Source organism: Echinops telfairi, unplaced genomic scaffold (genome assembly GCF_000313985.2).
Source record: "Echinops telfairi isolate 266 unplaced genomic scaffold, ASM31398v2 ScPeMD7_7457;HRSCAF=8495, whole genome shotgun sequence".
NCBI classification, from domain to species: domain Eukaryota; kingdom Metazoa; phylum Chordata; class Mammalia; order Afrosoricida; family Tenrecidae; genus Echinops; species Echinops telfairi.
In genome coordinates this window covers 42,196,945-42,211,927 of record NW_022111357.1, presented here as the reverse complement: position 1 = coordinate 42,211,927, position 14,983 = coordinate 42,196,945, and the positions used below count along the sequence as shown (strand labels likewise).

Genomic DNA, 14,983 nt, shown 5'->3' with positions numbered 1-14,983 from the left:
CCGTGGTTCTGTCTCCCACTGTGACAAGCTGGAACGTTGGCTGGAAGCATTTCAGGGGCAGAGACAGGAGCTGTCCCTGGATGGCTTTGAAGGTTCAGAGAGGACTGGCACCCTGGGGCAGAGGGTGCCCGGAGGAAGCCAAAGTAGCAAGAACCGTGTTCACCACTCAGCTTTCAAAAATAAAAAATCTTGCTGCTGTAGGGACAGAATGTGGCTGCGGGTATCAAGTGGCCAGGGTGGGGAAGGGGGTGGCAAGGGACAGCGTGAGATGGGGCTCCAGCCACATGCACAACTTAGGGAGCAGGACTTAGGGCTCCAGACCCCCAGCGCACCCCAGGAAGACCAGCTCAGCCTACGAAATGCGGCCCATACCAGCCAAACTGGCTGGGCTGGGCACCAGGGAAATGAAGGCCAGGGCGCCCAGCAAGCCCAGGGGCGTTGGAGACAGGCAGCTCAGACTGGCCAGCTGCAGGCCACTGGGGCTTCAGCCGGAGTGCACTGGACACTGCCCATGAGGGGCCGGGGCTCCCCAAAGCGGAAGCAGGCAAGCTAATCTCCTTCTCGGAACAGGACACACAAAGACATTAGAAGATTAGTCGACTGATAGCCGGGCAGCCCTGGCCCCTGAGCACCCACCCCGCTTACAATGAAAACCTGGTGCCTCTCAATTGATCAGACAGACAGACAGACAGATGGAGGCCATTTTCTGTTTCGCTTTCGTTCTCTTCGCCCCAACGTTGGTCCCCCTGGCCTGTCTGTCGGGGTGGGTGATTGGTCGTCCCGGGTCGGGATTTTCTGCCAGGGGCGTCAGCTGTCCATCCGGGTTTGCTCTCGGCGGGCACCACCACCCCCCTCCCCGTAAGCACACTTCCTTCCTCCTTCTCTTGGCCTTTGTTCCCTGTGAGTCTCTCATTCCAAAGCTTTAAAACGAAGCTGCCGGGTTAAGTGTTGGCTTTCACCCATTCGATAGCATTTCCCCCTGCTCCTGAATGAGAAGGGCAGGGGCAGGGGGGATGCATTGATTGCCTTGCCCAACCCGTTGACAAAAGACTTTCAAAATACCTATGATCAAATTTGTTTTTATTCAGAGAAGGGCCACCTTGCCCAGAGCCCTCCTCAGGGGCCCTGGGAGCCTCACGGGGTTTGGGGTACGGGGCAGGAACAAATGCTGGATTGCCATTCGCTGTCGTCTTTTGAACGGTGGGGGCTTAGAGTTTTCTTTTTCTTCTTGAGCAAACGGGACTCGTGTTTAGGAAGTGCCAGCCTTCGTTTCAAGGGGGACCCGGGAGTGGCAAGGCGTGAGCTGTCCTCCCGATTTCCCAGCCTCCCAACTGAGAACAGGTGATGGCGGAGGCTCGTCCGTGTGGGAGCTGCCAGGGTGGAGCGCACCTGTGGGAGAGGGAGAGAGGAACGAAGTGGCCGCAGCCACCTGTGGAAAGTGGGGGGACACTGCCAGCCGGTCCTTCTGCCCCTGCGCAGCCGTGAGCAGCCGGAGGAAGACATCGAGCAAACGAAAGCGCCGAAGCAAAGTCCGGAGCAAACGAGAGAAGAGACTGAGGTCAGACTCAGTCCCTGCAGGACACTGGGGCTTCCCTGGGCTCCTTTGTCAGCACCAAGTGCTCAGCTAGTCCTGGGACGCCGGGTGCCCTGAGCGCGTTCCGGGGGAAGGCGGCCCAAGTGTGAGCGATTACAGTACAGGGTAGGGTGCCTGCGAGTAGGAGCAGCCAGACAGGGTTGCAACTTCACCTTCTCCCCTGCCTCGGCCTTTTCAGATATTCCTGGGAGACGAGAACCATCCAGGGGGGGGTAGGGGGGAAAGCCTCAGACCAAAGTCCTCTCTGGGTGGATAGACCGAGAGACCGGGCTGAGTCATTAAGAGAATTTGCTTTTCAGCCGTGAGGTTTAGAGGAATTCAAATTCTGCTTGATGCACGCCAGGCTTTTGTGAGAAAAGCCGCCCTCCTGTGTCATGCCGGGGCCTTAGCAAATTCAGGCACAATCGGATTCTGAAATCCAGGCCAGAGAGAGATTGATTTGTGGTGTGGGGGGAGATAAGCAGTCAGAATGCTATTCCATCTATTTCATTCAAACATCCTTTGAACTGATCCTCCAACTGATCGAAGAGGAAAGAGGGAGCCCCCCCCCCCAATCCACTTGATCACATCTCTGTTTTTGAGAAAATCATTCACAAAGAAACACCCAGATATCTACTCCCTCTCCTGACTTGTCACCCACCACCTAGCAATTTCTACCCAGAAAGGGAGGGGAAGAGGGGGACTTCGTCTGACAGAGTGTGTCCCTTAACCCGGTGATCAGGGTCTAAGGGATAAAAAACATCTGAAAACACTATCTGTTCTTGGAAATCAATTTGATATTAAAGAAAGAAAGGAAATAAAAAGGTAAGGCACTCTTCAGGGGGGAGGGATCCAAAGCTCAGCATCATCGCGCTGTTGAGATATTCTTTGTCTTCACGAGAGCTGCTGGGGGGGTGGGGGACAAAATCCTAACGAAAAGACTCATTTTCAGACACAGCTACATGAACACGGCCCATGTGCCATCCAACTTTTCCCATCCATCCAGCAATTTCCCTGCCTCTTGTTGAGAAAAGTGGTCTTTATTTACTTGGCCCTGCACGCCCTGTCCCTACGGGAGCCTCCAGGCTGTGTGTGGAGGGGGATGAAAGGGGTGAAAATAGGCAGGCCACTCAAAAGGCAGCGGTCCTTCGGACCGAAGGACCTGTTTGGGGGCTGCGGCAGCGTTGGGGAAGGCGTTGTTGTTACAAAAGAACCTGAAGTGTTGAAGCAGGGAGTTAACTTCACATCAAGGCCGAGTTTGCCATCATTATTTTTTAAAGCTGTTTAGAGTAGACGTTTATTGGAGCTAGTAAACTCCCTGCTGCGAAGCTCTTCCCCCAACCCCCCACCCCCAACACACACACACCCACGGAGCCCCTAAGAACCTTCCAGCTCGGGTGATCTGCTGGGGCTGCACTGCTGCGGATGCGGCGGGTTAGAAAGAAGCCTGGGAGGCTTCCAGGTGGTCCCCCAAACAAACAAGCTGCTCGGTTTCCTTGCCCTGCCTGGTCCCCGGCCCCTGGGGCTCTGGGAGAGCCACGGAGGCTAGAGACCGGTTTTCCCTGGCAGAGCAGACTCCTCCCGCTCTCTTCCAACACACTCTGTCTACCAGCGTAGCCTGCAGATCAAGTGGCCGCCTCGCCACTGTCTGAGTGTCACAGAATGTACAGAAGGACCTCAGAGCTCCAGGAACATATCGGGGGTGCTGCTGGGAGAATGGATGAGCCCCCGGGCGGGCTTCCTATAGGAGAATAAAAATGCATTGTGTACCGCCTCTTTTACCAGCATGCAGGGCCCCGGATGGTTCATGCTGCTGAACGCTGAGCCGGCCTTTGTCCCGGGAAGTCCCCGGATGATGAGGACCAGAGACCGGGGCTTGTGCCTGCCCAAGTCTGGCTTATAAGATAAGTCCTCTGGTGCCATTTGGAACTCGTGAGCATGCCACCAGTGTGTCAGAGCAGGGTCCATGAGGTGGCCCTCAGACAGCCAAGGCCCAGTCTGGAGAAGTTTGCAGCCATTTCTGGTCGCCTTCTCCTTGCCCAGGCAGTGGCAGGTGGGGCGTCCACCCACCCCCACCACGCCTGGCCCTGGGCCCTGCGATTAGCACTAATAGCCATTAATGCCGCCGTCTGCAGCTCAAAGTCCAGGAGGCCTCCGCAGACACCGCGATTGCCAAGCCACACGACTATCCCGTGGGCCCCGGTCAGGGGGCCACGCGCACTTGAGACCCTCGGGGCTTCCTTCAGGATGCACGCTGGCACAGAAGGATCCGAGCAGCTGCAGAATGGGTCGGAAGAAGGAGAGGTGGGGTGGGGGTCCCCAGGAGTCTGGCACCCTGAATGGATGGGAGGGGTCAGCTGGGCAGCCAGGGCAGGGGTCCTAGGCCTCTGGGAGTACTGAGCCACAGATTTGGGGGAGGTGGGCCTAGCCCACCCCATCCGGGTCCCTGCAACATAGGACCCCCACCCCCTCCGTTCTTGGGAATGAGGTGACCCAGGAGCACACCCTCTGTCCCGGGATTGGGGGTGGGGGTGGGGAGTCGTGGGCAGGGGCTCAAGACACCAGGTGACTGTGGCCAGACCAACGTTGCTCTCAGTGCTGCCCCTTCCCACCCTGCGTCCTGGTGCTGGGCTGACCGCCATTCAGGGCCTAGCGCTAAAGGTGCCCTTGCTGGAAGCGTCCTTCCCGCAGGGCGATCGGCAGCTGGGGAATGAAGGTGTGTGGGGCTGGCCTCTTCTGCTGAGGGGCCCCAGCTCCCCGGCTCCCCTCAGGCCAACACCAGCCACACCCCGCCCTGTCAGTCTGATTTTGAGATACAGTGACTCTCCTGTGATATTTTAAAACAATTATTCTACCTCTGCCTGAATTCTTTTTTTGATTTGGGTTTTTTTGGACAAGAGACAAAAGCTCCAATCTTAATGACTCCCTGAAGGAAGTCAAAGGGTGGGGCTTGGGCTGTCTCCTGGTGGTAAATCTGCTGCCTTCACCGGGTAGCTTACCTGGGAATGATTGCCAAATAAAATAGCGCCCCCGCCTCAGGCCCCGAAACACGCTTTGTGGTATGTTCACAAGCTGAACGTGCACAAGGCTGCCCCCCTCTTTCCGTCGCCCCAGCCCTGTGGTCTGCCAGCCCCCAACTAACCCGCAGTCAGCTCTAGGGTCGCAGCCAGGTCTCCCTCTACCCATTTGAGCAATGGGTGTCTTCTGGGGCTCCTCGGGACTCGGGGCAGGCGAGTTGATGGGTGAGCTTGTTTGGGACACCAAGGGGAGGGCCACCAGGAGGCTGTGGGGCAGGTGTTTCCCTGGGGAGGACGGAGTGAGGGAGAAGATGCCGTGTGCTTGGCAGTCTGGACCCAGCTGCCTCGGGGACACCTGGCCTGGGGGCAGCAGGCGTGCGATGGGAACCGGAGCATTGTGGCAAGGACTGCCCAGGACTGGCCTCAGCCAGAGGCCCCTCCATCCCCAATCTCCACCAGCCCCACTTCCGTGGCCACTGCCCTCCCTCCACTTCGCAGGGCTGCAGTGCACGCCTGGCCTCTGGCCCAGCCTGTCTGGATGCAAACGGCAGAGTGCTTCAGAACCTTTCCATGGGAAAGGACGGATGAGCTGTCACCCGAGGTCCCAGGGCTGAGGAGTCCGGCCAGGCGGGGTTTTTTTTTTACCACCCAACTAGCAGGCTTCCAGGTGCACCTGCAGGTCCTGGGAGCCCCTGGGCCCCTATTGCCTCATGGGCCCTGGGTGCTCATACTCAGGACAGGGTGGTCGGTATTGGGGCAGTACAAGCAAAGTGCACCCCATCTTCATTTCTGGACATGCCAGTCCGTTCGTGAGGAGTAGGGAACTCCTGTACGTGATTCCTGTAGGTGGTTCCAGCCCCCGTCAGGGGCAGGGGGCTGGCTCCCAGGCAGGGTCAGGCAGAGACTCCAGGCCTGTCATGCCTATTCCCCAAGCTTGGTTTCCAAGGACCCTTGCTAAGCCCCAATTTCTGAATCACTTGGGATTCCCTAATCCTGCCCACTCCAGCTTCCTTGTCCTGGAGACACAGCGGCAGGCGCAGCTGACACCACTCACACTTGCTCGACTGGGAGCCTTCAGCCAAACACTCAAAACTCCGTTCCCTGGACCTCTGGGCTATCTTGTTGAAGAATCTGCCGGGAGGCCCCACTCTTGTGTTCTAGGGTTTCCCCTCTCTGGGTCCACTGGCCAGCCTGCCCTTTCACCTTCCCTTGCCGATGGCCTCTGCACTAAGGTGTCTTAAACTGCCAGACCTCAGCCTGAGCTCAGGGCCACCTTTATGCAGGTCTGAATGTATTCACAGCCCCCAGGCCACCCCACCCCCATGCACCAAAGATATATCATTTGCATATATTGTGAAGGGTACCCCAGGCTCAGCCCAGGTCTCCCTGTCCCCCTTCTCTCTCATACCACCACCCCCTTCTGGGTGGCTCAGTTAGCTGTGTTCCAGCACACGCTTAAGGTGGGCTGCTCGACTCTCACAGGTGCGCCGAGGAAAGGCCGGGCAATCTGTCTCCATGACAGTTGCTAACTGAGGAGCGGGCGGCGCTGCGCGGTCACTCATGGGCCCTCCATGTGTCGGAATTGACTCCTGGAACTATGTCCGGGGTGTTGGTTGGTTAGTTTGTTGTTTTTGGTCGGGGACGGGGGTGTGCCCTGATGGTAGACACTTAGATGTGAATTCTCGCCTCTTTAACTCTTTACAAACACCTGAAAACAGAGCCGGACTGAAAGGGACACTGACCACAACCTGTCAGCCCGCCTCTGCAGTCAGCAGAAGTCCTCAGTGTGGGGCTCTGTGAACACTGATGTGCGCTCTCCCCTTCCCCATCCTATAGGTTTACTATAAAGTCATTAAGGACATCGAGCCGGGAGAGGAGCTGCTGGTGCACTTGAAGGAAGGGGCCTACTCCCTGGGGACCGCGCCGCCCAGCCTGGATGGTAAGCTCCACCGAGGGGAGAAGAGAGGGGCAGAGGCCAGCCCGAAACGCCCGGGCACACCCCAACCCCTAATCCCCTTCATGCCTCCTGACACTGCTGCTTCTACCAACTCCAGGTAGCTGCTTCCCTGGCTCGTTTTCGGGCCACGAGCACACCTGCCTGTTAGGAAGGGGCTCAGATTGGTGTCCAGGTGTTGAGTGGGCTCTGCGGGGGCTGCCACTGTTCTGCTTTTTGTTTTGCTGTGTTAAAATGATTACCAGTAGCCGCAGCGTTTGCTTTCTCTAGTGTATCTACATCTATACTATAGTATATATAGTATAGTGTGTATAGAGCATATATAATTTATATGATACATAATAATATATAATGTAGATGATGTATACCATAGTGTATATATTGCACATATAATTTATATGATATATCATATATAGATATATGTGTTTATATACGTATATAACAATATTATATAGTATAGATGTCATATATAATTTTATATAATAGTGCTATATGATATATAATACTATATAACATAGATAGTACTGTATATAGTCTAGTATATATAATTTTATATAATATATGATATATGTGACAATATAATATAGATAGTATTGTATATACAGTATAGTATATATAGTTTTATATGATATACATAATAATATAGTATGTATAGTAATATACAATACATATAATATAGATGGTATATATTGTATCGTATATACAGCACATAAAAATTTATATACTATGTTATATATAATAATATATAACAACAATACATGTAATATAGATAGTATATATAGTTTATATAATTTTTGCATATACTGTATATATAATGCTTTCCCTAATATATATAGATATATATGCTTTTTTTTAATTCACCAACCCAGTCTGATGGCTTGGGGGCCTCATCTCGTTGAAGAAAACCATACCCATCCAGTTAAAACCAATCAAACCAAGTCTCGGGGAGACGTTAATAGAACAGCCACAGCCCTCCCTGCCATGCAGTGGACGCTGACTCACTCTGACCCCAGAGGACAGGATAGAACTACCCCGTGGGTTTCAGAGCCCGTAACGCTTTACCCATGTAGAAAGCCCCGTTAGTGGGAGCTTATAGGAAGACAGGGGAAAAGGAGGCTTTCTAGGGCAGTGGGGTGCGGGGTGGGCAATGGTCTCAGTACAGCACGGATTGAGACTGAGCGCTCCCGAAACAGCCCACCCCCATGGGAGCAGCCACCTTAACTTTCCTTTCTTCTCCACTGGCCCAGCTGTGTCTGTGTCCCCTCTCCGTGGGAGATGGACCAGGGTCCCTTCCTCCTGTCCAGACTCAAGCACGGACTGAGAGGACTAAGCAATTCGAATGCCGAGCAGGCCCCGCTTGTCTCTCCCCACCGAAAAAAAGGAGAAAAATAAAAGGTTTATTTCCTCATCCATGTTCACCTTGAGCAGTCTGGGGTACATTCTAAATCCCCTTTAAAAAGTCCGGGAGTAGGCAGCTTTGGGTTTCTGGCCTGGCTTCCTTTCTCAGAGGGGACCTCCCAAGTGACCAGAAAAGCCGCCCCTCGGCTCGGCTCGTGGTGTGTCCCTGCCCTGCTCATGTGAGAGAAAAGAGAGAGGTGATTTCCCCTTTCTGCCTAGCTTTCCCCTCCCCTCCAAACGCACCACGGCTTAATAATTAATGCCATTAACTACCAGTTTCTCTAAGAAGCCACTCGAATTCCGAGCCCAGGGAGGGACCTGGGCTCAGCCGGGAGCCGGATGTTAGCATGAGCTAGAAGCTTCCAGACCAGACACAGAGAACCCAGCATGGCTCCAAAGATCCCGGTCCTTAAAAAAAAAAAAAATTGTGGTGGGGGTGGGGGTGAGGGTCTGCAGTCCCTGGTTTGTCGGAGAGGAAATCACCCCAGAAGGACAGTTTTACAAGCTGGGTCCTGTCTGTAACTCTCTTCTCAAGTTTGGTTTTAATTAAGCGGCAGAGAAAAGAAAAATAAATTGCCAGGAGCCGGGTAGCAGGGAGGAAGGTCTCATTTCCCTTAAAATAATTGTTGTAAAGACCTCCGTACCCTTGCTCACTCACGAGCCCGAGCAAAGATAAATCGACTGAGCTCAAGGAGAATGCTTGAGTGCGAAATTTCATTTGGATAATAAACCTCTGGGTCTCCCCCCCGCACCGCCACCACCACCACCTCCCCCAAAAAACACCCTTTAAAACCTTAGTTCCTTATTATCAAGCCCCGATACTCAATAACCTGCATTGCCATTTTCCTCATCACAGATCCAACGTTAGTAAGCTAATTGCTTCCCACACATAATGGTCCAGCCTCCAATATTTGACTTTCGCACTCCCTCCTGTCAACGATCTTTACCTCGCCCCCCCTGCCCCACCCCCAGCCAAACTCTGAGGCGCAACAGAAAGAAAATGCAAAAACGTTCCTCGCTCAGATAATTATCATAAAAAAATCTTTTATCCCAGCCCCAGCTAAATACAGCCAGGCCCTTATCACGGCGGGAATTTGGAGGGGTCCCTCTGGCTCCTTTGAGCTCCGAGCCTGGGAGATCAGCATGTGGATGCCACATCATTGTGTCCTCCCTCCGCTCCCTGAAGCCATTAGGCGTTGATTTATTTTTCTGTGGCATTCCTGCTCGGCCACGTGAGTTTGCTGTTGGAACTCGAGACAGACAAGGGAGGCTCGGGGTTGACAGGCATACTTGGGCTGCTGTGCTGGCCGCTTGGTGGGGTTTGGGGAGAAAGAAGGGACCCCCACACCCCCAGCCCGTGCCCACGCCCCCACCCCACCCAGAGTTCCATGAGAGGAGTTCTTTTCCCCGCTGCATACTGTGTGTTCTTCAGTTGGGAAGGGAGGTCGCTGGGGACCACACTCAGGTAGCAAGGGACCAATGGAGTCTTGTGTGCCAGTAGAAGGGCAGGTGGGGTAGGGGTGGGGTGGGGGGCATCAGAAGGGTTACTTCAGAGCCCAGCTCCATTGAAAAACCGAGTGCTCACGTCCATACAGGATGGAAGGAAGTTGCTTTGTGACTCGTGGGCTCCAGAGGCTCTTTAGGTACCCCAGTGGCACAGGGAGTAAGCGCCCGGCCGCTAAAAGGCCAGGGATCCAAGTCCACCCAGACTTCCTACCTGGCAATCTGCTCCCATCAGAGCGTCCCCCCACCGCCTTGGAGAGCCTCTGGGGAATGACCTGGACAGCACAGGACATCGGGGGAGGCTCATGCTGATTTCACTTGGTCTCCATGATCATATTGGGGGGGGGTGCTCTTAGGAGAAAACAAAGAGCATGAGTTCCCTGCAAGTAGGACGTCGCCTTTTTAGAAAGGCTCATAGGATGTAGCTATATATGGACACATCGGCTGGAACAGAAACCTAAATGAACGGGGTAGGGGGGTCATTCATAAGGGAAGTAGTGACTTGGTGCAGGGGAGGGGGCAGAGGGGCGTGGCAGACATGATTTGGGAGCATGCTGTGTTTGACATCTTGGGCAGCGGTGTCAGGAGTCTGGATGGATTGCATGGGGGATCGGCCTACTCTGAATGCAAAATGGGGCGTTCTGGACGCACCGGAGCCATGGTGGTGAGAGGAGGTGCCGGGCAGGAAGCTACCGTAGGGAGGAGTGAGATATGTGACGTTGTGGGATGTCACGTGATGTGACTTAGAGGAGCCCTGGTCACCCAGCAGTGAAGCACCCAGCTTGCGACGATTCCCTGCAAGGGCTCAGACACCTGCAGACTCCCTCTGCGGGGAAAAAGAGCCAGCAATCTGGGGCAGCTCTGCTCTGGCCCGGAGGTTGCCGAGACAGAATCCATTGACAGCCCCCCACAACCTAGAACATAGCAGCGCACAGGACAATGCATGGGCAGGGCGGAGGCCACAGACTTGCTTCTAGCCTCATGAAGAGGAAGATCGCGATTGGCACCCACAGCCCAAGTCCGAGTCGGACAAGGCAGAGGTCAGACAGGCCCCCTCTGTCCAGCCTTCTCACCTTGGCTGACCCCAGCTGTCTCTCCCAGGGCCCACCCTGCCCCCCTCGTCTCTTCGAGGTTCAATAATCCATTGCACTGGTTACACGCTCACAGGAAGAAAAAAAATTCACTGTGGCAGATTTTATCAGAAAATCCACAGGATGCAGCTCAGGATCGGGAACTAGCAGGGATGCAATTCTTCCGCTAGGGCACCTCCTTAGCTGGTACCACTCTCCCTTTGGGCCTCAGCCTCTGGGGCCCTAGACCCGGCCTGGCCTCTGCCCTGCTGGCAAGCGTTACAAAGTCCTTTTCCGCTTTTCGGGGATGTGCCCAGCGGCGCTGCATTCCACGGAAGGCACTGGGCTTTCTCACTCCCTGGGGGCCTGGTCGCCTCCCGGAGCCATTCCCGTCTCCACTGCTTCCTGCCCGCTCTTCACCTCTGAGGTCACACCTCTCTCTCTCTCTCTGACTCTTTAGTCGAGAACTTGCTCAGCACAGGGAGCTCAGGCCAGAGGACCCACTCTGCTCCCAGGTTGTCTGGGTGGACCGTGAAGCTCTCTCCCAACCTCTGGGACGGTGCTTGGAAGCTAGCAGCACGCCAGAAATGACCCGTCCTCCCGTTAGGGTTCCATACACCTTATTGGTGTGGCCCCTCCAAGGGCCACGTGCCTTGCTTACAGGACCAGCAGGCTCCCCAGTGCCCTTGCCACCGGCACCTCACTTGTATAGCTCCACCCAGTCATCTGGGGGGAGTTACAAAGACTATGATCAGTCGAGCCTTATTAAATATAAACTCATTGTACTGCAGGTCAACCTCCTTGTCATGGGGTCAATTCCAACTCACAGCGACCCTACAGGACAGAGTAGCCCCAGAGGCTACTGTGTGTACCTTTGTGGAAGCAGACCACCACATCTTCCTCCCACGGAGCAGTCGGTGGCTTTGAACCGGTGACCTTTCGGTTTGTAGCCAATCACTGAACCTCTGCAGGTAAACTGCAGAGTAATCAATACCGTACGGTGCAGGGGCCCCTGGATGACACAGACAGTTTAGCGCTCAGCTACTAACCGAGAGAGGCTGCTGGTTCAAATCCACCCAGAGGCAAGTTGGAAGAAAGTCCTGGAGATCCGTTTCGGAGGCCACAGCCTTGCAACCCCCGTTGAACACAGTTCTCATCCGGAGTCTGGGATCCACCAAACGGCAGCGAACAGTCACACACCATCGCCCAGGCGATGAGAGGAGAACACGTGCTTCCAGTGCCTTGTTACGGTGGAATTAACTAACGGGGGACCCCATCCCTCAGAGCCAGCCTTACTACCTGAGTGGAAGACTGGGGATTGGTCCACACCCCTCGGCAGGGGCTGGGGGAAGTGGGCACTGTGGTCCCTGCGAGGGGTGGGGAAGGGGAGGAGGGTTTTCCCTTTCAACCTGATTCCAAGGCCAAACTGGCCGGAGAACCCAGTGGGTGGAGGGGTTTATTTCCAAGGTCCGGTGCCCATGCCCGCCGGCTTGTTCCTGGTCTGATGCAGGCAGAGTGGGGGAGAGCTTGGCACCTCTTAACTCAGTTGTGACGTGGTGGGGAGTGTCCCCCCACCCCCTCGGACTTTCTTCAGTTTGCGAGGCCCCTCAGGGGAAAAGGGGGTCTGGGAACGAGCTCTGTTCGAGAATAAGCCCTCCGGGCTAAGCTATCAAGGCTCATCCCAAGTGACCACAGGTGAAGGCCGTGAGGGTGACCGCGTCCCAAACGCAGGGCCACGCTGTGCTGCTTCTTACCCTTGTAGCAACCTGGGAACCTAGCCCGCCTGCCGCTTGGCACCAAGCCAGCAGGGGCGTTTGGGCTGCCTGACTCGGCCCAGCCTCAGTTTCTCAGTTTTACTTGACGCAGGCCAAGTGCCCTCCTGAGCTGGCACAGGCTTCGATGGGTGAAGAGTGGGTGTTGCTGACAGCAGCGCCTGCCACCCAGAGATTCCGGGCTTCATCCTGCACGGGGTCCCCGCCACAGACATTGCTCCTGGAAGTAGCTGGCCTTTCAGGTTGTCCTTTGAGTGTAGTGTTTTGTAGGCTTCAAGGGAGCCTTTGTCTGGGCAGGCATCCCTGTCACCCCTCCCCACCCTGGCAGAGCTGAGAGCCAGCCCTCGGATGGGTCTCGGGTTAGAATCTTCTCTGCCAGCTCCCTCAGCGGGCCGCAGGCACCCCGGTGCTCGGAGCTCAGTGTGCCTGGCTGGGACACGTGGAACTGGGAGGCCGGCGGCTCCTGTGGGCCTTTGCCTTTGCAAAGCTTGGTGCAGGCTTCCTGGCCTGGACACCTGCCCTGTCCCCTCCATGCCCCAGTCTTCTGTGGCTGTGCTAACAGGTCGGTTGACTTGCTTCACGCCCGTCTGGGCCTCAGCTCAGCACACAGCTGAGAGCACTCCCAGTCCTGGCATCGCCTGAGCTGTTTGGCACAGGGGCCAGAATCCTCGGCTAAGGTGCACAGTGGCCTCCAGGCCAGAGGACACAGGCCCCAAGCAGGGCTGGTTGCTGGGCCAGCTACCTCCACGCTCCATCGTGTTCTGTTTCCTCCAGCCAGTGGCTGACGGGACAGCCCGGGAGCCAGCCAATGAGAACATCCAGGGCTGAGGGTCTGTGCATCGTGACCATCTGGCCCCCAGTCAGGGTGTTCCCAGGGCTCCTCCTGGCCCACGACACCCGAGCATTGCCTCTGGCCCAAGCCATGAAGGAAGACGGGCTCTGGAGGCTAATGCTGTGAGTGGAGGGGTCCACGGGGGTCATCCAACATCTCCTGAGCAGGGTAGGCGAGCAGCATTTCAGAGCCAGCTTTCCATCAGGGGTGTGCAAAAGCACACACGTAACACACACCATGCATGCAGGTTCACACTCGTGCACGCAGGATCACACACAATGCATACATTATACATACCCACACAAAAGCATGCATGCCCATATGCATGTGCATGCATGTAATAAGGATGTTCACACTCGCATTTACACAATGCACATGTGTGCCAACAGCAGCCCATGCCCATAAACACGAGGATACGGATGACTCACATGAACACACATTGGCTTCTAGCACGTAAACACTTGAACATACAAACAGACACATGAACATCATGGATGCATGCAACACATTCACGTACACATATGCATGGTGAAATGAATAAATGCACACACATAATCCCACAAGTGTGTACAAATGCGCATGCACACACCAACATGCAGGCACAATTACACACATGCACACACACAGAAATGACAGGCTTGTGTGCAGGTGTGAAAGTAGCCATGCACACACACTCACGCATGGACAGGGGCAGCAACACAGGTTCAAACACAGTCATGTTCATTAGCATTGGTGCATATGAACACTTAGGCACGCGCACCGGCAGGGGGGCAAACACAAGCACACACATTCACACAGAGGTGCACAAACACAGCAGACACTTTCAAGTACACACATGCAAGCACACACCGTAGCCATAAGTGCACGCACATGCACCCATGCACACAACTGCGAATTCAGACACAGACACCACCCCCCACACACATCTGCATACACTTTGCTCAGCAGCACAGGGATACACACCTCTCTGCTCATTTGGGCTCCCTCCAGACCTGGGTGGGCCCAAGTTGTCCTGGGGAGGCGAGGGGAGGGGGCCGGGGGCCAGGGGAAGCTACCCTCCCATGCAACCAGCAGCCAGGCTGGGGATGAGCCCTTGCCTCCCCCAGGAGATTTACAGCTCTGGATGGATTGTTTGGCTTGGCACTGTGGTCAGGATGCTGCCTCATAAACTTAATAATAGCTGCCCCCCTTTAATTTGTTTGACCTTGACGACAGTAATTTATGACACACATTAGATCTCCGTCGCTTTTGCCTCCTGATTCATAAACAAAGCACTTGGGCCTGACTTCCTGCCCTGCTCCTAAGCTCTGTGCCTGGGCCGTGGCCGGCCCGCCCGCCCGCCCGCCAGGGGACGTGTGAGGAATGGGAGTGAGCCTTCTCTCTGCCCATTGTGTTGCCCAGACCCGGGGCTTTGGGACCTTCCAGGGTCCCTAGTCTGCACAGTCCCCATCCCACCCCGCCAGGTGGCCACTCCCAGGATCCGGATGATGGCTCGAAGTGCGGCAGCCGGAGTGACCAGTGTGGGCAGCAGTGGGATGGGGACCGTGGGGCCCCTGCCCCCACTGCAGGGCCGGAGCTGGCTGGGCGCCCACTCCACACGGTCCCCTCTCTTCCAGAGGAGCACCCCTTCCGCTGCGACAACTGTGACGAGCTCTTCCGGTCCAAACTGGACCTGCGGCGCCACCAGAAGTACGCGTGCGGCTCCGTGGGCGCTGCGCTCTACCAGGGCCTGGCCGACGAGCTCAAGCCCGAGGGCCTGGCCAGTGCGGGCAGCGGGGTCGGGCAGGCCCATGAGTGCAAGGACTGCGAGCGGATGTTCCCCAACAAGTACAGGTGCCGCGGCCCTGCCTGCCCTCCTCCTTCC

The 14,983-nt window shown here is 55.6% G+C and overlaps 1 protein-coding gene across 1 annotated transcript in view; it reads left to right on the top strand.

The window, feature by feature from the left end:
* PRDM16 (PR/SET domain 16) overlaps positions 1-14,983 on the top strand; it is a 272,199-nt gene that overhangs the window by 225,919 nt on the left and 31,297 nt on the right. The window contains exons 5-6 of the mRNA XM_045299221.1: positions 6,427-6,529; positions 14,736-14,952. Of these exons, the coding sequence (XP_045155156.1) occupies positions 6,427-6,529; positions 14,736-14,952 (320 nt within the window). The remainder of the gene's footprint in view (positions 1-6,426; positions 6,530-14,735; positions 14,953-14,983) is intronic.